The sequence below is a fragment of the Notamacropus eugenii genome, chromosome 6 (assembly GCF_028372415.1).
Source record: "Notamacropus eugenii isolate mMacEug1 chromosome 6, mMacEug1.pri_v2, whole genome shotgun sequence".
In the NCBI taxonomy this organism is placed as follows: domain Eukaryota; kingdom Metazoa; phylum Chordata; class Mammalia; order Diprotodontia; family Macropodidae; genus Notamacropus; species Notamacropus eugenii.
The window spans coordinates 5,203,436-5,224,670 of NC_092877.1; the positions used below are offsets into that span (position 1 = coordinate 5,203,436).

General features: G+C 49.4%; 1 protein-coding gene across 1 annotated transcript; it reads left to right on the plus strand.

Moving 5' to 3' along the window:
• Positions 1-897: 897 nt before the first annotated feature.
• Positions 898-20,407, plus strand: CHST1 (carbohydrate sulfotransferase 1). The gene is made up of 4 exons (XM_072617922.1): positions 898-1,013; positions 10,167-10,360; positions 17,240-17,338; positions 18,251-20,407. The coding sequence occupies exon 4, from the start codon at positions 18,294-18,296 to the stop codon at positions 19,554-19,556; it is 1,263 nt and encodes a 420-aa protein (XP_072474023.1). The 5' UTR covers positions 898-1,013; positions 10,167-10,360; positions 17,240-17,338; positions 18,251-18,293; the 3' UTR covers positions 19,557-20,407.
• The last annotated feature ends 828 nt before the right edge of the window (positions 20,408-21,235 follow it).

A 21,235-nucleotide genomic window follows, 5' to 3' on the forward strand; every position in this document is an offset into this window, starting at 1 on the left:
CTCCTCTCACCACTGTGAGGTGGTGCTGGTGGTAAAGATTGGCATGAGATGTTTTGGCTTTTGGACCTGGGTGCTCAGGGATCAGGGAAGCTGGGAATATGAAAGGAGGTGACGGGATTTGGAATCGCTAGTCCTGTTGTGAGAATGAGGGCAGAGGTCTGTGCCCCTGGGTCCAAGGCTGTGGGGGGGGGGGAGGGAGGGAGGGGGAGAGAAGAGAGAGAGAGAGAGAGAGAGAGAGAGAGAGAGAGAGAGAGAGAGAGAGAGAGAGAGAGAGAGAGAGAGAGAGAGAGAGAGAGAGCAGCTTAGCTCTGGGGGCCTCGAGGGGTGGGGAAGGTGGAGGAAGGAAGGGAGGGAGGGAGTGGGGGGAGCCGGCCGGCGAAGGGGCGGAGTTGGGACCCGCAGTGCCCGCCCGCCCGTCGCTTTGGCTTCTCGCTCGGGCGGCCGAAGCTCTCCGCTCCCGGACTGGAGGCGCGCAGGCGGCCGGGCAGGCGGGCAGGCGGCTGCAGCGCTGCTGCTGCGCGGCCGGGCTAGGGCTCGGACCGCGGGGCTGTTCCTGCTCTCTCCTGCAGACGCCGGGCGTTGCGGCGAGCCCGGGCCCTCCCTGCTCCCGAGGCGGCTGCGGCTGCGGCAGTGGAGACTCCCGGCTCCCGGCCCTCCGATCCTAGCTCTCCGCGCAGCCTCCCACCCCGGCGGGCCCCAGCGAACAAGGAGCCCGGGGGCGACCCGCTCGGGGCTTGCGTGCGCCCCCGAGTCATGGAGAGGGGTCGGTAAGGGGCGCACGGAGGCGCAGGAGGAGGAGGGGCCGCGGAGGAGGAGGAGGAGGAGGAGGAGGAAGACAAGAGATCTGAGAGGAGAACGGGAGGAAGAGGAGGAGGAGGAGGCTGAGAGGGCCGAGGGCGGAGGATGCCGCCGTTGCTGCCGCCGGCTCCCGCGGATTCGGAAGGAGCCTGAAGACGGAGCGGGATGGAGCCCGCGCTGGGCGCTGCAGAGGCTCCCGGCGCAGCCCAGACCAGGTACTGGACAGATCGGACAGGGGAGGGGGTGAAGGATTCCCACGGGGCACCCCCAGGCTGTTCGCGGAGTTCTCTTCCTTGCCCACGCCCACCCTGGGCCACCAGGGCGGTGGCGTTTGCGGGGGGACTCTAGTCTGGGCACCCGGGTACCGGCAGTACCAGGGAAGCGGAGCCCAGGAGACAACCGGAGAGAGGGATGATCGGCGACCGAGGGAGCGAGGGAGGCAGGCAGAGCCTTGTTGGGGAGGGTTTGAGGGACTTTGCCAGCATAGGGGTTCCCCCTCTAAATTCCCAGGACTCGGGAGTGTTCTGGCAGGATGAGGTGCCTCTGATTTCCTCCATCTCCCACATCCAACACACAGACTTAAAAGAAAAAAGCAAACTTGTTCAGTACCCCTCAAATGAGGTCCTCTTCCTCCCTTCACTGGTATTGCCCAGAACAGGCTTAGGACCAGTTGAGCCGTGGCTTAGCTGACTCCCTGTCCATCTCCCTTTTCACCCCACCCTCCGCCCCCCGCCTCCTCCCAACCCCACTCAAGGACTGCTTAGCGCCCTTCGGATCCAACTTTCCTGTGCCATTCCCTGGCTCTGAGACAGAGGGCTCACCGGCGTGACCAGCGGGGTCAGATCTTCAGTCTGGCCAATATGAGGCAGGGGAGGGAAAGTCCACAGAAAAGCACTCAAAGCCCCAGGCATTCTTTCCTCCCCCCAGGTGCTGGTGCCAGCATTCTCTCCTCCAGGCTCTGTGGGTTAGAACCCAAGCGGTCATCACTGTCAAGATGATGAGGGGAGAAACCCTGGTAGGGGCCCGTGCCTTGGGGGAGTTGGGGAAGGACGATGGTTCTGGCTTTTCCGGCTGGACTTAGGCTCTCACCATGCTGTATGTGCCCTCACTTCTGCTTCCCTTCCCTCTCCCAGCTTCTGTCCTGGTCCCAGATCTTCAACCCTGCCCAACTATGGTGAATAAAGAGGGCAGACAGGGGAAGAGAGGTCCCCCAAAGCCAGTCCTTTGGAATAGGGAGACTTGTGGGGATCAGTGATTTCTCGGGCACCTCATGATACCTAAACCCCCAAGGACAACAGGAGTCTAGGATTGGGCTTTTTGAAGAGACTATGCCAGTGGGGTGAGCAGCGACAGGAGCCCCAAGGAGCAAACACTGGCTCCCAGAGCTTTCCAGGGTGGGTGCTGGAGATGGAGGAGGCTAAGGAGGAACTGGGGCTGGATGGCCAGAACAAGAAGGCTTCTAGGGGCTGTGACTGAGTGCAGCAGTGGGGCTGGAGAGGACTGGGGATGAGTTAGCCCTTAGGAATTCAGTCTGTCCTCTACTTTGTCTTTGGGGAGTGAATTACAATGGAGAGGGGATGGGTATCTACACTAGGCTTTTAGGAAACATCATGTCAAATGGTTTTTGATAGCTTTAAAGAGTTGGGCCCATTGACAGAAAAGAGACGGAGTTTTCACTATATCCCCTTCTCTGGACATGCAATTCCTCACCTTGCAAGGGCAGGGGGAGAGAAGGAAGATTTTTTGGGGGCCTTTAGAGGTTGGCTGGGGAGATAGCCCATCTGCTGCCTATAACCTTTCCCTTCTCTTGTAGCTAGTGCCAATCCCCGGGGTAAGGCAGGTTTTGAGGTAGGGAAGAGGAGAAAGGGGCTATGAGGGATTGTCTGTATACAGCCCCTGATGTGGCCTTGGGATCATTTAATATCTCTCCCCCCTCCTCCCTGGGCTCTCCTAAGACCCTCCTCTGCAGCTTCCTGAAACCATAGAGCACACACATATTTGGTTTTTAAAATCCAAATTTCCCTCTTCTCTGTGTAGCAGGAGTGTCTTCTAGGGGAATCTTTCTCAAGTTCCTCAGTTCCCTATCTGCTTGCAGACTGTTTCCCTCCCTACTGCTCCCCAACCCCAGGCCTTCCACCCGCACCTGCTGGCCTCCCCAGCATTGCCTTGGGGAAAGGCAGCTTCCAAAAGAGCATTCTTGATGGATCTTTCCTTGGGTAGTGACACATACTGGTAAGGGTGATGGGCATGGCCAACGCAGGATGCCCAGGTTGGACTGAGCTGGAAAAAATGGAATTGCATCCAAAGTTGAATGGGTTTGGTCCCTGGGGACCAGCCGCCCATAGGGCTGCATCTGAGCCCATGAGACACATAGATCCTCAGAGGGTCCCTGTGATAGGTCCTGAAGGGTGACTTCCTTCCCTCTGGGGTCTGCATTCCCAGCACTTTCCTGCCTGGCCCCTCATCCACCTCAGGATCCCTCTTCAGGGCCCAGGGCAGCTTTGATATTCACAATCTGGTTCAGAGCAGGTCCCGAAGCCCTTAGTCACTGTATGGTTTCCATGGAAACAGACTTGTTCCCCGTAATCAGTGATGTGGTGGTGATGGTGAGAAGGGGGAAAATGTATAGTAAAGGCACCCTCCACAAAGTATGCCCAGGAGTCGTACCAACCACCACGGAGAAGGGGGTCCCAGCCCCTCTGGGAGGGCCCCATTTAATTTCTGACCTAGGGAATAACCTTGACAGAGGGGGGTCCTTCTTCCTGCGGTTCTTGGGTTGGCTCCTGCCTCTTGCATGAGATTCTTAGCTATGTTGACCCAGACTACTCATCTGGAGCTGAGTCTTTAGGGATCAGAGAATCCTAGGGCTGGCAGACAGGGACATCCAGGGTCAGCAAGTCCACCCTTATCCATCCAGGAAACTTGTCCCTAAATCCCTTACAGAGGCTAGCCAGCTACTGTACTCTTAACAGACCCCCAAAGAGGGCAGTCTTACAGCCTCATTCATCCATCTTTCTCTTTCCATTCAATCAGCAAATATGTACTGAACCCCTACTATGTGCAAGACACTGTCCCTGATTCACACTTGCTGCCATCCTTCAGGGAGTCATGCAAACCCATTCCTCTGACTGGACAACTGAGAGCTGCTGGTAATTTCTTCCCTTTGTGTGCCTTTGCCTGGTGGGTGTGAATAGGAACCAGCAAGCCCCATGAATGGAATGGCTTAAGTCTAGAGGCAAGCAGAATCTGGGATCTTCAAGTCCCTGGAGAGGGAAATAGAGTGCTCCGTTTTGGACACAGATGGTTTTCCAAACAGAGAGGAACACCCCCCTAGAAGCTGCAGGGTGTCCACTTCCCTCATCTGCAGAGGCAGCCAGCATGACTCCCATTCCCTTTTTTTCATTTGCTCCTTGTTGGAGAAGGAAGGTCTGGATGGTGCTGAATCCTGGGAGCATAGATTTTAAGCTGGGAGAGACCTCATTTAGTCCGGTACACTCTTATTAAAGATGGAGACTCTGAGTCCCAGAGAGGTCATGACTTCCCAAAGTCACACAAAAGTAGTAAGTGAGAGGCAAGATTTGAACTCTGGTCCTCTGACCCCAAATCTATTACTTTCCACTTTCCATAAGTCTAAGGTATCCCTGGCGAGCCTTCTCAGGTGTCTAAAGTGTCCGCAGAAGAAGGGAGCACCTCAAAAGTCAGGACAGAACCAGACCTTTGTGTCTGTAGCAAACCAATGCTGTGGTTAATGCTTCTGTTGGGAAGTGGGGCCCCTACCTGCCCTCTGGCCTCCTTTCATCCTCACTTTCATGCTCATCACTTTCCCTGACACTGCCCAAACTGGGAGGTTCTTAGTAGCTTCAGCTGGCTTTCTTATACTTTCCCCAGGGCTCTCAATTGCCCCCACTCAGGATCCCCCAGTAGCTTTCAGGTTCTTCAGAGCTGAGAGACACCCCCTGGCTATGGGACTGTGTCCACTCACTCATGGGTTTCTCCTCTCCTCCATTCTTCTACATTAGGTGCCAGGTGTCCCTAGCTCCCTCCCCCAAATTCTTCCCTTTCCTTTTGTCTTCCTGCCTGCCCCAGACTTATGGTTAAGTGTAACCCCCAGGCCCCTCTCTGCATTTGGGGTCAGAGAAAGTCTCTTCTTGGCCCCACCTGCCACACTCCCTTTTCTTTCCTGAGCTCTAGGGCAGCCCTGGTGACATCTCAGAGGGGAATTGATTGACATCTCCCCCACCCCAATCCCCTTCTTGCTTTGGCTGGAACCCTCCCATCTCAGCTCCAGCACCTCATACTGCTGTGGACGGGGCCTGGCATCTTTCCCACCCCTCCCTTCCTGACTCAGTGACTTCTGCCAGGCTGCTTGTCTCCCCAGGTCTCTCTGGGCACCTGTCCTCACTGGCGTTCCCAACACCTTCCAACTTAATATCCTCTGCAAATTTCATTAGAGGCTCATTAATGAAGATGTTGGAGAAGAGCCCCCTCCGGGAGGTGCCTTCACTTTTCTCTCCAGCCCTGGGCACCCCTCCTCCTCTTTTTGCTTTTCCTCCTCCCTCCCCCTCCCCACCTTTCCCACCCCTTGAGCTCTTCAGCTCTCAGGCCTCCACCGACAAGTGCTGAGGGCCTTGCCTGTTTGAATTAATTTCGTAAGATTACAGGAGGCACGGCATCAAATGCTTTGCTAAAAAATCAAGATATATTACCCGTCTCGCGTTTCCTTCATCTCCCAGTCTTGTAATTCTATCAAGAAAGGGATCGAGTTTGTCAGGCACGATTTCTCCCTTCTGAAGCCCCAGGGGGCCACTCAGGGTACAGGATTCTTTTCTTCTCTAAATGTTTAGAGATTCCCTCTTTTCGCTTGCTCCTTGTTTAGTGAGGGGAGGGGCCCAGGTCTGGGCCACGAACGGTCAAGCTGTCTTGGCTTTTTCTCTGGTAGGAGGACCACATTTTTTAAGGAGGTTTGTGTTCAGAAGAGTCTTCCAAGTCAAGAAAGGTCTGCCTGTAGTGGATGAGACCTGGGGGCGGTGGGGGTGGGGAGGCAGGGGAGCAAAGATGTAGTCCCTGTCTACAAGGCATTTATGAGATAAGAAGAAAGGACTTAGGCATATAAAATAATTGGAGAACATTCATTCATTCGGTGTTCATTGAACATCTACTCTGTGCTAGCCCTGGAGATTGAAAGACAGAAATGAAACGTATCTTTACCTTCTCTTGGTGGGATTAATGGATGAGTGGGCAAAAGGTCAGTCTAGGAGTTAGGAAGACCTGAATTCCAGGCCTCCTTTGGACAGACTAGCTGTGTGACCCTGGATAAGTCCCTTACCCTGTCAGTGTTCTAGGCAACTTTCTAAGATTGTTAAGTTATAGATTCGCATCAATGGAGGGAATTTTCATGTGGGGAGTCCTCTACATGGTTGGATGGTATCATGAAAAGTGTGCTGGATTTGGAGTTAAAGTGTCTTGAGTTTGAACGCCGACTCTGTAAGTACTTATGTGACCTTAGGCAAAAGACTACCCATCTGGGTCTCAGTTCCTCATTTAGACTAGATGGCTTCTAAAGTCCCTTCCAGCTCTGGACCTCTGAAATGTAAATGCCAAGCAGTAGGCCACCTGCATTTATTAAGCACTTATTGTATACTAGGTATTATGTTAAGTGTTGGAGTTACAAATACAAGTAAAAAGAAAGAGCCCCTGTCCTCAAGAGGCTTATGTTCAAACAGGGGAAAACAGTCCAGAGAGAGAAGCTGGAAAGCAGGTGGGGAGGCTGGGAGAAGTGACCCAGGGTTGTTTATGAAGGTTGGAAACACAACTGGGGGAGGGGAGGGATGAAGGCTCTCCCCAAAAGAGAGACCCTGGGAGGGACAAGGGAGCGGGCGAGGCAGAGGATGGGTGGGTGTTCCAGAATGAGGAGGCCCCAAGGTGCTGAGCTGGGAGGGGACAGAGGAAGAGTGATGACGATGATGGCAATGATAACAAAATCCTATTTCTTTGTGAGGAAGATGGTGTGCATATCATTATTCCCATTTTATAGATGAGGAAACTGAGGTTGTCTTATGTGGAAAAGAAATTGAATCTGTCCTGTTTGGCTCCAAAAAGCAGAATTAAGAACAATGATTGGAAATTTGAGAACAACAGATTTTATCTGGAAATAAGGAAAAACTTCTTAATGGTTTGGAAGGAAAATAGGCTACCCATATAGGTAGTGAGCTTCCTATCACTAGAGGGATTCAAATGAAGACTGATGGCTGTTGCCAGAGATGTTGCAGAAGGGGTTCCTGCTTTATGCAGGTTGGACTAGTGGGCCTCTGCGATCTCTTCTAGCTCTAAATTCTGCAAAGATGGGGCATCTTCAAATGCTAAATTTTTTGGTATGGAGCATCGGAAAGAATACCGGACCTGAAGTCCAGAAGACCTGAGTTCAAATCTGGCCTCTTACTAGCTGTGTGACCCTGGGTAAGTCACTTCCCCTTGTTTACCTCAGTTTCCTCATCTATAAAATGAGCTGGAGGAGGAAATGGCAAAACTCTGCAGTATCTCTGCCAAGATCAGTCACAACTGAGCAACAACAATGGATGGCTGTCCAAGGTGTCATGGAGGAGGCAGGGTTGGAGCGAGGCTTGGTGAACACTATGAAGTAGCTAGGCAGAGAGGAGGAGAGAGGTCACAGCTGAGCCTGGCTGCCTGACTTCCAAGCTGAGGGCTCTTCCCATTGCATGGTACTGTCTTTTTGGTGGTTGGAGGAGGGAGAGAAGGAATGGGGGAGGCTTGGGGGGTCAGGGATGGCCCCTTGGAGCAGGTATCTATAGGCATTGCTGATTGGGGAGAGCATTCCGGGCTCATGTTTCTTGGTGTGTTGTGGGCGTAGGGAGGTGGCTTAGAAAATTGTGTAGAGTATTAGAAAGTCACCTTCAGGTGAAGGGACCTCACTATTCCTCTTCTGCCTCCCTTTCTTCCCAAGCTTTTGGTGGAATCACTATCATTCCAAAGGTCTATAGTTTCAAGGACTCTATCCTCTTGAATATTTTTTTGAGGCAACGTGGTTAGGTGACTTGCCCAGGGTAACACAGCTAGTAAGTGTCAAGTGTCTGAGAGTGGATTTGAACTTAGGTCCACCTGACTCCAGAACTGATGCTCTACTCACTACACCACCTAGCTGCCCCCTATCCCATTGAATCTTTAGCTCCTTCCCTGTCCAGCTCAGATATGGAGTCAAGGAGACCTGAGTTCAAATCCTGTTTCAGACATTTACTAGCTTTGTGGCCTGGGGAATGCTTCCAGCTGGAAGCCTTGCAAGCCAATCCAACAATTCAACAAACTTTTATTAAGTTCCTACTGTATATACATCCCCTGAACTAGGCGCTGTTCTCCTGGGTTGCTAGCCCTAACTCAGATGGTGTTGCACATCCTGATCTATTTAAATGTTGTATTTTGCAATCTCTCCTCCTCTTTCCTGACCTCCCCCTGCCAAGAGAATGTAAGCACCTTGAGGGTAAAGACTTTTTCATTTTGTTTTTGTGTCTCCAGAGCCTACACCTAGATCTTATACATAGTAAAGAATAAGTGAATGAGTGAGTGAATTGACATTTAAAGAAAACACAGTTGTTCTACAACCCTGGGATTTTCATTCCCCTCACCTGCCATGTGCCTCACCTCCACTCTAACTCCATCCTCAATTCCCTCCCAAATGCTGCCTTCAGAATCCAATCTTCCAGTCCAGGAACCAACTTAACCCCTTTCCACCTTCCATGGCCATCTGGCATTGGTTGAGTACCTGCAGTGTGTGTGTGTGTGTGTGTGTGTGTGTGTGTGTGTGTGTGTGTGTGTGTGTGTGTGTGTGTGTGAATCCTGGTCAATCCCAGAGCCTTAGAATCATTCCCTGGAAATAGCAATGGAAAGAACCATGGACTTGCAGTCTGGACTCAGATCTGGGTTTGAATCTTACCTCTGACCCTTGTTAGCTGTGTGGACCCTTGGCAAGTCACAACTACTCAAAGCCTCAGTTTCTTCACCTGCAAAATGGGTACAGTGACAGCACTTGTCTTGAAAGGTTGTAGTGAGGCTCAAGTGAGATAAGGTCTGTGAAGTGTTTTGCAAACCTTAGCTATGGAAAGAAGGAAGGATTCAGAGTTTGAAGAGTCCCTGGTTTTGAATCTCCATTTACTTATTTTCTCTGGGTCTCAGCCTCCTAACCTGTAAAATGGGGATACCTACCTTCCAGGGTTCAAATGAGATGATGGTGGAAAGTCCTTTGGACTCCAGTCAGCCATAGGTGAGGCAAGCTAGAACACCAACTCACATTTCCATAAGGATTTAAGGATTCCTCGGTAATCAGCCCTGGAAGTGTATCCTGGAAGCTAGTCAGAGAATAAGGTGCCTGAGGCCACATAGCCATGTATGTGTGTATGTGTGTGCGTGTGTGTATATTGTGTGTATATGTTTGTGTGCATGTGGTTGTATGTGTATATATTTGTATGTGTGGTTTTGTGTTTGTGTGTACATATGTTGTATGGTTTTGTATGTACGTATATATTTGTATGTAGGTTGTGTATATATGGTTTTGTGTTTGTGTGTACATATGTTGTATGGTTTTGTATGTACGTATATATTTGTATGTAGGTTGTGTATATGTGGTTTTGTGTGCTTGTGTGTGTGTATGTGTATATGTGTGAATAGCAGTGACATTTTGCCTTCCTGCTTCTTGACCAGGCCCTCTCTCTCTTCTCCGGAGTTGTCCTGGGAGCTCAGCTTCTGTTTTCTATTAATGCTGTCCTATCCACAAGCTGACAAGGATGGACTGGAGGAGAGTGTGGAGGGTGGAGTGGGGAGGGTGTATGTGTGTGAGAACCTAGTGCTCCATAGCTCTAGGCTGGAAGCCTGGGTTTCCTCCCAGTCCCCAGGCAAGCTGCTGCCACAGAGCTCCCCAGGCCATTGGACTCATCCCCAGCAAGCACAGAGGGACCTTGTGTGGTGGCCAGGAAGCCAGTGAGTTTTGCCTTGGCTAGACGATTCAGGAGCATGGGTGGAAGCCTGCCCATCTCCTCTAAGGGACAGAGATGAGGCCTGGCTTGGAATCATAGCCCTTCAGAGTGAATGGTGCTTTAGAAGTCATCTGGTCCAGACCTCTCCCCTCCATTCTACATGAAGAAACTGAGGCACAGAGAGTTTTAATGACTTGCCCAGGGTTATAGACATAGTAAATGTTTGAGGTGGGATTTAATAAATACTCTCTCCGCTACAACGCTGGGTGGGGAAACTGAGGCACAGAGAAGGTCACCAGGCTAATAAGTAGGGCCACAGATTGAGATCTGCAAGGGACCTTAGAGGTCAGTTAATCTAACTCCCTTCTCCCCTCCCCCATTTTACAGATGAAGAAACTGAAGTCTCATTACCTAAGGTCATACAGACAGTATTTGAAACCAGGTCTTCTGTCCTCCAAATCCGTGGTCTTTCTATGGTACTACAAAGCCTCTCTTAGCAGATCGGATATTCAAGCCCCTGTCCTCCAATGTCCCGTCAAGGCAGTGGGGGAAGACATTCTTTCCAAAAGGATCCTTACCAGGTGAGGGCTGTGCGTGTGGGTTGCCAGCTCCAAACCTCTGGTGGCAGGGAGCTCTTTCAATGGCCCTGAGGATGGCTGGGGTGGGGGGAGGCCCCTCCGTGAGCTGGCTTAGTCCTTGGGGGAAATAATGTATCTTTCTGGATCTTTGAGATGGGTCTCTAGGCAGATGCTCCTTTACCACTGGTTAAAGTGGCCACCGGGACCCAGAGGATATCTCAAACTCCAAAGCTGCCATCTCCTAGTGTCCTAGTTTTGGAGAGCCATTCTGACCCAGAGCCAGGTGGGCAAACAAGACCTCAGGGTCCTGAAATATGTGTGAGGAGTGGCAGATCTCCTAAGTCAGGAGAAACAACTGGCTTAGCCCTTGGCCAAACTGGGACATGGGCCTCTCAGGGTCCTCTGCTGTCCTGGCTCCATGGCAGCAGACTTTCTGGGGGCCAGCCACCTGCTAAGTCAGTGAGATAGCCATATGGGGCATTTACTTGGTGGGCATTTGGGATTTAACTGGGCAATCTAGTAGGGCAGGAACACTTCTAGAGCCAAGGAATGGATTTCTCAACCCAAATTCCTTCTAGGAAAGGCTTTCTTTCATTTATCTTTGAAGCCCCCCGACCCCACCCCAGCCTAGTCCAGTGACCCTCATAGTTCTTGTTTTTCTATGCTTTCTTCACAACAGCCCTGGGATGGGAATGGGCAAACAGGTACCATTAGCTCCATTTTACAGATGTGGAAACCGATGCTCGGAGGGATTCAAAGTATTATTTTTAATACATGCTTGACAAATCCTGAAAGAATAAGATGCATTTTGATATTTGGTAGGGGAACGTTTTCCAAAAATAAAAAAAATTGGTATTGAAGATGAAAAGACCCAGAGGAAGGCATCTCTGAGTGGATCTGCTACAGCATAGATAAGGTCTAGGTTGAGCAGGCATGGCTGGGTTGATCCCGGTATATAGGTAGGTCCCTGAAGTAGAAGGAGACGACCAGAGAGATGAAGTAGCAGGATGTGTGGACTCCAGTGTGAGTACTTTTCTTTTCTTTTGGGTTAAATAAAACCTTCACTATATCTAATGCTTTGTTAGCCTGATGCTTGCCCAGGAGCTCAGGGCCTTTCTGGGGAATCATATGAACTGCTGTTTCCAGGGGAAAGCCTGGGTGGAGGTGTGAGCCAAAGAGATTATTAGAGAGAAATCCCCAAGGCTGAACCCAAGCTATGAAAGTCCAGAGCTGTAATTTGGAACTACTAGTTTGGCTTCCCTCAGGGAGCGACACCAGTGGAGAAAGTAGCCAAGGTGTCAAGGGATGGAGAGAGCCTATCCTTCTCGGAGCCCTCATCCCACTAGGGGCAGTTTGTCCTTTCTCTGCGTAAGTAATGCTTGAGTGTTAGAATTCTAAATATGTTGATAGTCAGAGGAAAGCAGGGCTTGGCCGGGGTTGGACTAGGTCAGTGACTTGGGGCCAGGCCCTTCTGAGTGAGTATCCCAGATGCCAAGGCAAGACTGCACCTATTTCCTTCTTGGAAGATTCCACAGATCTTGAGAGAGGAGACATTTCTGACTCCAAGGGGGCATAGAAACCATTTCTGCTTATGGACAGGGAGGTTCTGAAGGTAAAGAGTTCTGGCTCTGACAGTTGAGCTGGGCTCATTAAACTTGCCTGCCCAGATCTCTTAGCATGTGGGTAATGGCACTGGATCATAGGATGTAGAATTGAAAAGAGCCTTAGGACCTTAGTGACATAGGACCTTCGACATAGAATGTCAAAAATGGGAGGGGCCTTAGAACAGAGAATGTGAGAGCTGGAGGGGACCTTGGAACAGAGAATATCAGAGCTGGAGGGGACCTTAGAACAGAGAATATCAGAGCTGGAGGGGACCTTGGAACAGAGAATGTGAGAGCTGGAGGGGACCTTGGAACAGAGAATGTGAGAGCTGGAGGGATCTTCGAACATAGGAAGTGAGAGTTGGGAGGGGCCTCAGGAAAGGGAAGGAGGAGAAAACATCATCTTTATTTTTACCAGCCCTTAACTGAAATTTAGCATTTCCTTCAGTTTTTAAACAACAATAACACACGATTCTGAGAAGAGGTCCATAGGTTTTATCAGACTGCTAGAGGGGTCCCTTACACAAAACAAATTAACAACTCCTGGTTTTGCCTAATTTTTTTCTCCTCTGCCCCCCACCCCCTTTTTAAAATGAGGAAATGGAGGGCATGAGTGAAGAGGAAAAGGGGAAAAAACCTCTGAAGGTGGTGTTTATGGGCGTTGGAGCTGGGCAGCAGGCAAAGGAAAAACCAACTGAGATAACATCAGTAGGCTATGCCTACAACACTCCTCCCTGCATCCAGCAAGAGGTATCTCAGCTTCTTACTTCAGCCCACGTCCCCTGAAGGATGAATTCCAAAAGCACTACAGGAGGTAGTCAGTAGAGCCATAGGCTGCTGTGTGCCATGTGGCCACCAGAGGGCAGCAGAAAGACTAATAGTGCTTAGCTGGAGTGGGGTGGGGTAGGACCCAGAAAGAATGGATGAAAAGAGCCAGTAGGTCCTGCCTTGAGCAAAAGTGGCAAGAAAGGGGTCCAGGAAGGGCAGACACCAGCAGAGACTCTGCCCTGGTGAGATGGAGCATCTGTGTTGGAATCAGACCACTAGTCCTTTCCCAAGCCAGTTTTGGGTGTTTCCCCCCGGTACCTGGATGGGGTGGCCCATGGTTGCTCTGGAACGTGGCTGAAACTCAGCTGAAATCTCCCAACTTTCTACTTGGAATGAATGAATGAGTGAAAAAGCATTTTATTAAGCACTTAAATCTAGACCCAGAACTATGCATGCTAAGTGCTGGAACAGAAAACAGACAATCCCTGTTTTTTTTTCTTTCTTCTCTTACTAGTATTTTCTTTTGTTTCAAATTTCATGTAAAGATAGTTTTCAGCATTCATTTTTGTAAGATTTTGAGTTCCAAAATTTTCACCCTCCTTCCGTCTTCCCCACTCCCCAAGACAGCAAGCAGTCTGATACAGGTTATCCACACACAATCACATTAGTAATGATGTGAAAGAAGAATCAGAACAAAAGGGAAAAACAAACAAACAAAAAAACAACAAAAAAGTAGAAATGGGAAGCTTCAATCTACACTCAGACGCCATAGTTCTTTCTCTGGATGTGGATAGCATTTTCCATCATGAGTCTTTTGGAAGACAATTCCTGCTCTTAAGAAATGATACATAAAGTAGGGTTTGGTTGTGAGGAAGAAGCCGAGTCCTGGTGGTCTTTAGGGTTCTGTGGTAAAGCTGATGGCAAGGCCCAAAGGCCTGACCCTAACCCTAACCCTGCCCTCAGAGCCCAGGCTATGTCCCCTTTGACCATGCTCTGGGGACAGGGAGGAGTTGAGATCAGGGCATTGCCCAATGTTCACTGAGCAACTTCCTTGGCTCGTAGGATTTAAAGTGGGAGGGAATCTTATAGTTAATCTACCTGAGTTCCTTCCCTGGGGCAATGGACTTGTTTTGTTTTTTAATATTTTGATAACTGTGTTCCAATATAATTGGTCTCTTTTATATTCCGATGCATTTTATTTTATGAATTTTAAAAACATTATTTTGAGCAGGATTTTATAGGTTTCACCAGACTGCCCAAGGGAAGTCTAAAAAAAGTTAAGAACGCCTAAGGTAGTCCAACTTCCATCCTCTTACTGGTAAAGTATTTATACCAGAGAGGTTCAACTGTAGGAAACATCGAAGTTCTTAGTAATCCAACCTTCAGTTCACTTGGCTTCCAGGAAGATCTGTCTGATTAATAAGTCAAGCCAAGCGTCAACCTGGTTCGAGGGGGAGCCTGCAGGATTTCCAAAAGAGGCTGTCTCTTCCCATCATTGGCTTTCTTAGGGTCGCCCCCAAATCTTTCTGGATGGAACTGTGAAAGGAGACTCCTGGAACTGAGACTTTATGGTTGGAGGCTCCATGTCCATGCTGACGAAGATGTGACTGGTAAGGGCAAAAAGCAGGTGTAGGAGGTATGAGGCAGCGGGAGAGGAAGAAAGATCAGAGATGGTGTCAGAGAGGAGGATTTGAAGAGTTCAACATTTTGGAAGAACAGCTGCTTTGGTTGATAGCAATTTCCAATGTGTCCCTCCTGTGGTTGGCTGAAGTCTAGTGAACATGGAAGACCTGAGTTCAAATTCTGGCTCTGACAATATCGGTGTGATCATGAGTAAAGCACTTTCATTTCTTCTGTCAAATGGGGATCAGAAAACATTCAATCTCTAACCTACAATATCATTGTTAGCAAGGTGCCTTATAACTTGAAAACCATGCAGAAATGGGAATGATCATGTAAAAGAAAGTATTTATAAAAATATTTAGAATTTATCAACCATCAAAGATTGTCTTAACCAGCCCCACAAGATGCTCCAGAAGAAAAGAAAACCAATCCAGGAAATACATCTTGTCTTTTCTCACTGGATTTGAGACCCCGTGAAGTTTCTCTTAGTCTTTTCCACAGTCTTTAAAACCATAATCTGTGATCCAGAGACACCGGGCTTCTTCCTGTTCCTTGCACAAGACGCTCCAGTTCCTGATTCCTTCTGGTTATTTTCACTGACTGTCTTCCGTATGTGGAGCTCTCTCCCTCCTCCTCCCCACCTCCTGGCTCTCTGATTTCCTTTGGGTCCCAGCTCAAATCCCACCTTCTTCAAGAAGTCTTTCCTGATCCTCATTAATGCTAACACCTTCTCTCTGTTGACCATCTCCAGTTTAGCCTGGATATCTTGTTTGTACATAGTTGTTTGCATGTTGGCAAGCTACCTCTTGGCTGATTTGTTCTAAGGACATTCTCCTTCCTGTAGATTTCAGTTGAAAGGCTTCCAGCTACTTGGGACCACTTAGCAAGCTGGCTTTTTAAAGGGGAAGTCTTGTTAATTCCCTCACAGGGAACTAACAACATATGTTGTGTAAAAATTCAGTTCAGGTCAACACAGGGTCTACCTATTAGTTGTGAGTCCTTGAGGGAAGAGATTGTCTTTTGCTTCGTTTTGTATCTTCAGCAGTTGGCACAGGGCCTGGCACATAGCAGGCACTTAATAAATGTTCATTGACCGATTTACTACTTTGTGCAAGGTCTCCATTGTCAAATGGAGACATAACATGACCTATAAGTAAATACAAGGGGTAAAATACAAGGAAATACAAGGAAATTCGAGGAGGTAGAAAATATGAACAACTTGGGGGAGGTGCAGGGACCAAGATGGTAGGACTTGAGTCAAGGCTTCAGGGAAAAGAAGAATTTTGAGAGGCTGAGATGAGGGGGAAGTGCCTTCAAGTATAATTTGTGTGAATTTGGGGAAGAATGAGAGGGAATATTGATTTGAGGGAATGGATTGTTTATCCATGATTTAGCTCGACCAGGAATCTTAAAGATCATACAGCCCAACCCTTTCATTTTACTATGAGGGAAACTGAGGCCCAAGTACTTGGACAATTGATTTTTTGAACCCACGTTTAGGACTTTACATTTAATCCTGTTAAATATCATCCTGTTAGATTTGGCTGAGTCTAAATCCTAGCTTTGTCTTTTGATACTTGTATAATTGACCTCAAGCAGGTCATTCAGCTCTCTGGGACTCAGTTTTATAAGATCATAGATGTCTTGGAAAGGATCATCAGATTTTTCAGATGAGGAAACTGAGACCTAATGAGGCTGGTTGACTTACTCCTCAGTTTAATGAGTATCTGAGGCAGGATTTGGACTCAGATCTTTCTTGCTCCAGGTCCAGTGCTCTAATCATTGAACATAATAATAATGGCAATGGTTATAATAATAATAATATTCAGGCTCCACCAATAAAAAGATGGGAAGAGAATAATAATCTTTTATATAGTGTTTACAAAGAGCTTTCTAAGGTAGTTAGTGCAAGCATTATCTTCTTACTGAGGAGAAAACTGAGGCTCACAGTACAGTGACTTGCCCACAGTAACAGAACCAGCAAAGTGTCAGAACTAGAGCTTGATTTTAGATCTTTGGAAGGCTAGGTTCTGTGATCTTCCCAGTGCACTGTTCTGCCTCCAAGTGAAATCATGTTAAAATCAACATTGAGGACAGCCTTGGAGGGGCAAAGGAGTCAATGCTGATGGTATTAGGAAACAGAATCATCCTAATGTCAGATTTCTTGACATGTACTAAATACAGCATGCCCTGTAATATAAGTTGTACCCCTAAATTAATTCTGTGAAAGGGAAACAATAGCTGTGAGTCTGGGGTTTTGTTTTGAGGGAGGGTTTTTACTTTTTTTGGTCCAAAACTTGATTTCATTGGTATGGGGAATTCCGGGTAAGGAAACTCCCTCTATTAATGCAGATGAGTGGCTATTTTGCAATGGGATAAGTCAGATAACCTCTGCCTGCCTCAGTTTCCTCAACTGTATAATGGGGATAACAGTACCTCTTGTAGGGTTGTTGTGGGGATCAAATGAGATCATATTTATAAAGCACTTTGCAAACCTTAAAGCACTTCTATAAACAGCAGCTGCTATTGTCAGTTTGTTTTTCTTTTCATCTCTGCCTTCAGTCCTGGGACAAGATGATTTTCTGCCAGTGTTCTTCTCTTTAGTGATCTATGGTGCAGGTGGATAAAATATTCACTTTGGGAAATGAGGAAAAGGTGTTATTAGTATTATAAGTCTCATTCTCATCTTTTTCAATAGAGTTCAGATAGTCTTTGGACAAGTCACTTTCCTACTATTATTAATTTCTATTTAATATTCTATGGGCTATGACAGGCAGATAAAATGACTGCTTTTTGTAACTTAATAAAGTTATGTTTGTTATTATTATGAATAACAATAAAAAAGTATTGACATCTTTCTCTCTCTCCTCTCCTTATCCCTCAACAGGGCAGCAGCATGGACTTAACCAGCCACTGACTGAGCCTGAACACCCTGGTTCCCCTCTGGGGCAGCTGTGGCCGCCCATACTTCCCAGTAGCCCCTCTGGTAAGCAGCAGTGGATGCCTCCAGAGATGGAGGTGGTGGTCGTGGGGTATTTTTCTTGGCTTAATCGTTCCCTTTTCTTAAGGCAGGTTCAATGGCCCCCTCCAGGGCTGTGGGCCCCTGGGCCCCCTCCCTGTTAAGGATGTGTGAGTTTATCTCACAGGTTCTGATCCCTGGCCCCATGCCACCTTTCCCCGCTTCCTTTTCCTGCCTGGCAATCGGAAACTCTCTGATGAATGCCAAAGGGGACCCTATGCAGAAAAAGGGATAGTGCGTTGCTTCCTCTACCCCCTTTCCCCTTCGACTTTCCTGCTTATTTTATAGACTGCTGGAACCCTCAGGGTTCTGGGAACAGTGTGCCTGGTTTGCAAAGTGCTTTCCTCTCAACAGCCCTCTGAACTTGGCACTGTTATTATCATGACCAAGGTTTCAAGAAGAGCAGTGATTCATTTCAGGGTCACAGAGCGTCAGAGGTGACATCTGAACCCTGGTCTCTTGCTCCTTAATTTAGTATTCTTTCCACATGGTCACTCTTGTTGGAAGGGACTGAGAAGTCATCTAGTCTAACCTCAATTTTACAGATGAGGAAACTGAGGCCCAGAGAAATGCAATGACATTTCCCAAATTGTCAAAGTCCAGGGCTTTGAACCAGGTCCTCTTGATCCCAAGCCCCTTGGACTCCTGGGGTTCTAGGGAAAGAAAGAAGGGATGCTGGCCTGCTGGGGAATGGGAAGATCTCGGGGAGATAAGAAGGCCCTCAGGTTGGCTGACACAGATTGTTGATAAGAATCGCTAGTACTTGAGGTGTCCAAACACTTTCCAAATATTCTCTCTGTCCCATGCTGCTTCTCCTCACCTCCCCACCTCTTCCCAGCTACCTTTCCTGTCCTGACTTCTGCCCCTGTGTGTTCCCAGATCCCGAGCCCGTGGAGAGGCATCCCCATGAAGGTGTCCAGTCATGCAATGCTCCTGGAAGGCTGTTCTCCTCCTTGCCTTGGCCTCCATCGCTATCCAGTACACGGCCATCCGCACCTTCACCGCCAAGTCCTTCCACACCTGCCCAATGGCCAGCCCCGTGAACTGTAGCCCGGGCCCCGGGGAGGCTGAGATGGCCGAGCGCTTGTGCGAGGAGAGCCCCACTTTTGGCTACAACCTCTCGAGGAAGACCCACATTCTCATCCTCGCCACCACCCGGAGCGGCTCCTCCTTTGTGGGCCAGCTCTTCAACCAGCACCTGGACTTCTTTTACCTCTTTGAACCCCTCTATCACGTCCAGTATACCCTCCTCCCTCGCTTCACACAGGGCAAGAGCCCCACGGACAGGCGAGTCATGCTGGGCGCCAGCCGCGACCTGCTGCGGAGTCTCTATGACTGTGACCTCTACTTCTTGGAAAACTACATTAAACCGCCCCCGGTCAATCACACCACGGACAGGATCTTCCGCCGGGGGGCCAGCAAGGCTCTCTGCTCGCCCCCGGTGTGTGAGGCCCAAGGCCCGGTAGACATGAACCTCGAGGAGGGAGACTGTGTGCGCAAGTGTGGCCTCCTCAACCTAACCTTGGCAGCCGAGGCCTGCCGCGAGCGGAGCCACGTGGCCATCAAGACGGTGAGGGTCCCTGAGGTCAACGACCTGCGGGCCCTAGTGGAGGACCCCAGGCTCAACCTCAAGGTCATCCAGCTAGTCCGAGATCCTCGGGGCATCCTCGCCTCCCGCAGCGAAACTTTCCGGGACACTTACCGGCTGTGGCGGATATGGGACGGCACCGGGAGAAAGCCCTACAACCTGGACGTGACCCAGCTGACCACAGTCTGTGAGGACTTCTGGAACTCGGTGTCCACCGGCTTGACCCGGCCCCCTTGGCTGAAGGGCAAATACATGCTGGTGCGCTACGAGGACCTGGCCCGGAACCCCATGAAGAAGACGGAGGAGATCTATGGATTCCTGGGCATCCCCCTCGACAGCCACGTGGAACGCTGGATTCACAACAACACGCGTGGGGACCGCTCCTCCTCCAAGCACAAGTACGGCACCGTCCGGAACTCAGCAGCCACGGCCGAGAAGTGGCGCTTTAGGCTCTCCTACGACATCGTGGCTTTCACCCAGAACGCCTGTCAGCAGGTACTGGCCCAGCTGGGCTACAAGGTGGCCGCCTCGGAGCAGGAGCTCAAGAACCTGTCCGTCAGCCTGGTGGAAGAACGAGACTTCCACCCGTTCTTGTGACCGCCGGACGAAGCTGGGGACCACGGGACTAGGGGACGGGGCGGGGAGTGGGCTCGGACCTGGAGGACCATTTTTAACTGTTGCCTTATCCCCTCTCCTTCCCCAGACCCTGTCTTCGTGCCCTTCCCATCCCCTCGCCTTGCTCTTTTCTCTCTGAAATTTGCACTACGTCCCCGATGGACGTCACTAGGGAACGGAGGGGATGAGGCGGGGGAAGGTGCCACCTGCCCACGGAAGCTGGGGCTCTCTGTGGATGGTTAACAATGTTTACAAATGCCACACACAGACACACAGTCACACCCACAATCACACACACAGTCACACATGTCCAAGACATACAGGAACACAACTCCTCTGATAAGTCTCCCCAATGGAAGGGTATTTGGGGTTATTGTACTTTTTGCACTTTTACAAGGTAAGAGATTAAAAAGAAAATGACCTTCTCTAATTTATAAATGATGTCAGTCCCCACCCTATGCCACCATTTTCCTGCTCCCTATCTCCCTGCCTCCACCAGGGCCCCACCAGGAGCACCAGTCCCTGCCCCTCCCCCACCCCTAACCATTGGTGAACAGTTTTTTTTTTCTTTTTTTTGTGAGGTGAATGTGGAACTTCTTGTCCCCCCTTGCCCCTTAGTCTGTTGCAGTAATGTTGTTTGTCTGAGTCTTGTTTCTGGGCCTGGTCGCTGATTGGTGTATGAGTCTCTGTTGGACTTAGGGGTTCACCTGTGACATTTTTTTTTGTGCCAAAAAAAAGAAAAAAAAAGAAAAAAAAGTCGGGTTGGTTTGCTAATCAAAGAATGAACTGCTTTCTCTGTGTTTTCTGTAAATAAAAGAGGTCACTGATGCTCACTGTGCCCTTCAAGAGGGAGGGGGACCATGGGAGGCGGGAGACATCCCTCCATGGGTCAGCAAGGTGAGGTTGAAGGGTTTGGTGGTGGTGGTGGTGGGAGTGGTGTCCAGGTGAGCTGGGATGGATGAGCCCGTTGGGTGTCTTTGGGATGACCACCTAGAAGAGAGACCTCCCTGCTCTTCCTCAGATCCCAGGGACTGAGGCATCATGGGATCCAGAGTTGAAAAAAATTGGAGATTATCCAATCCAACCCCTTCATTGTACAGTTGAGAAAACTGAGGTACAGGGAGGGGGTCATCACTTGACTAACATCACACAAGTATTAAGGAACAGCTGAGATTTGAACCTGGGGATTTAAGCTCTTTGACCAACATCTGCATCCAGTATCTAAGCCTGGTTACCTGCTTACCTCTAGGGGTGGAAGATGAGCTGTGACAGACAAGCTTGCAAAGTCTTTGGAGCTCAAGCCCCTATGGGCAATAGCCAATTATGGGATCTTTCAGCAGTGGGTCCTAGGAACCAAGTCATCCCAGTCTGGGTCCCCGAAGTTTCTCTGGCCAGTCTTTCCTAGAGGCATTGACCAAGTCCCTTAGGAATCTGGAGGAGAAACATGAAAATGGGGGGTTGACCAGGACCTTTACATCCTGCTCCTGCCAGACTGTGAGCTCCTTGTTTTTGCTTGTGCATCCCTGTCCTCTAACACAGTGCTTAGCGCATTAATAGTGCTTAATAAATTCTTGTTTACTTGGGATGAGTTGAGGGCTGTCCCAGAGTCACTGCTCTAGGGAGAGGAATACTCTCAACGTTCAAGGGAACTATTTCTTCTG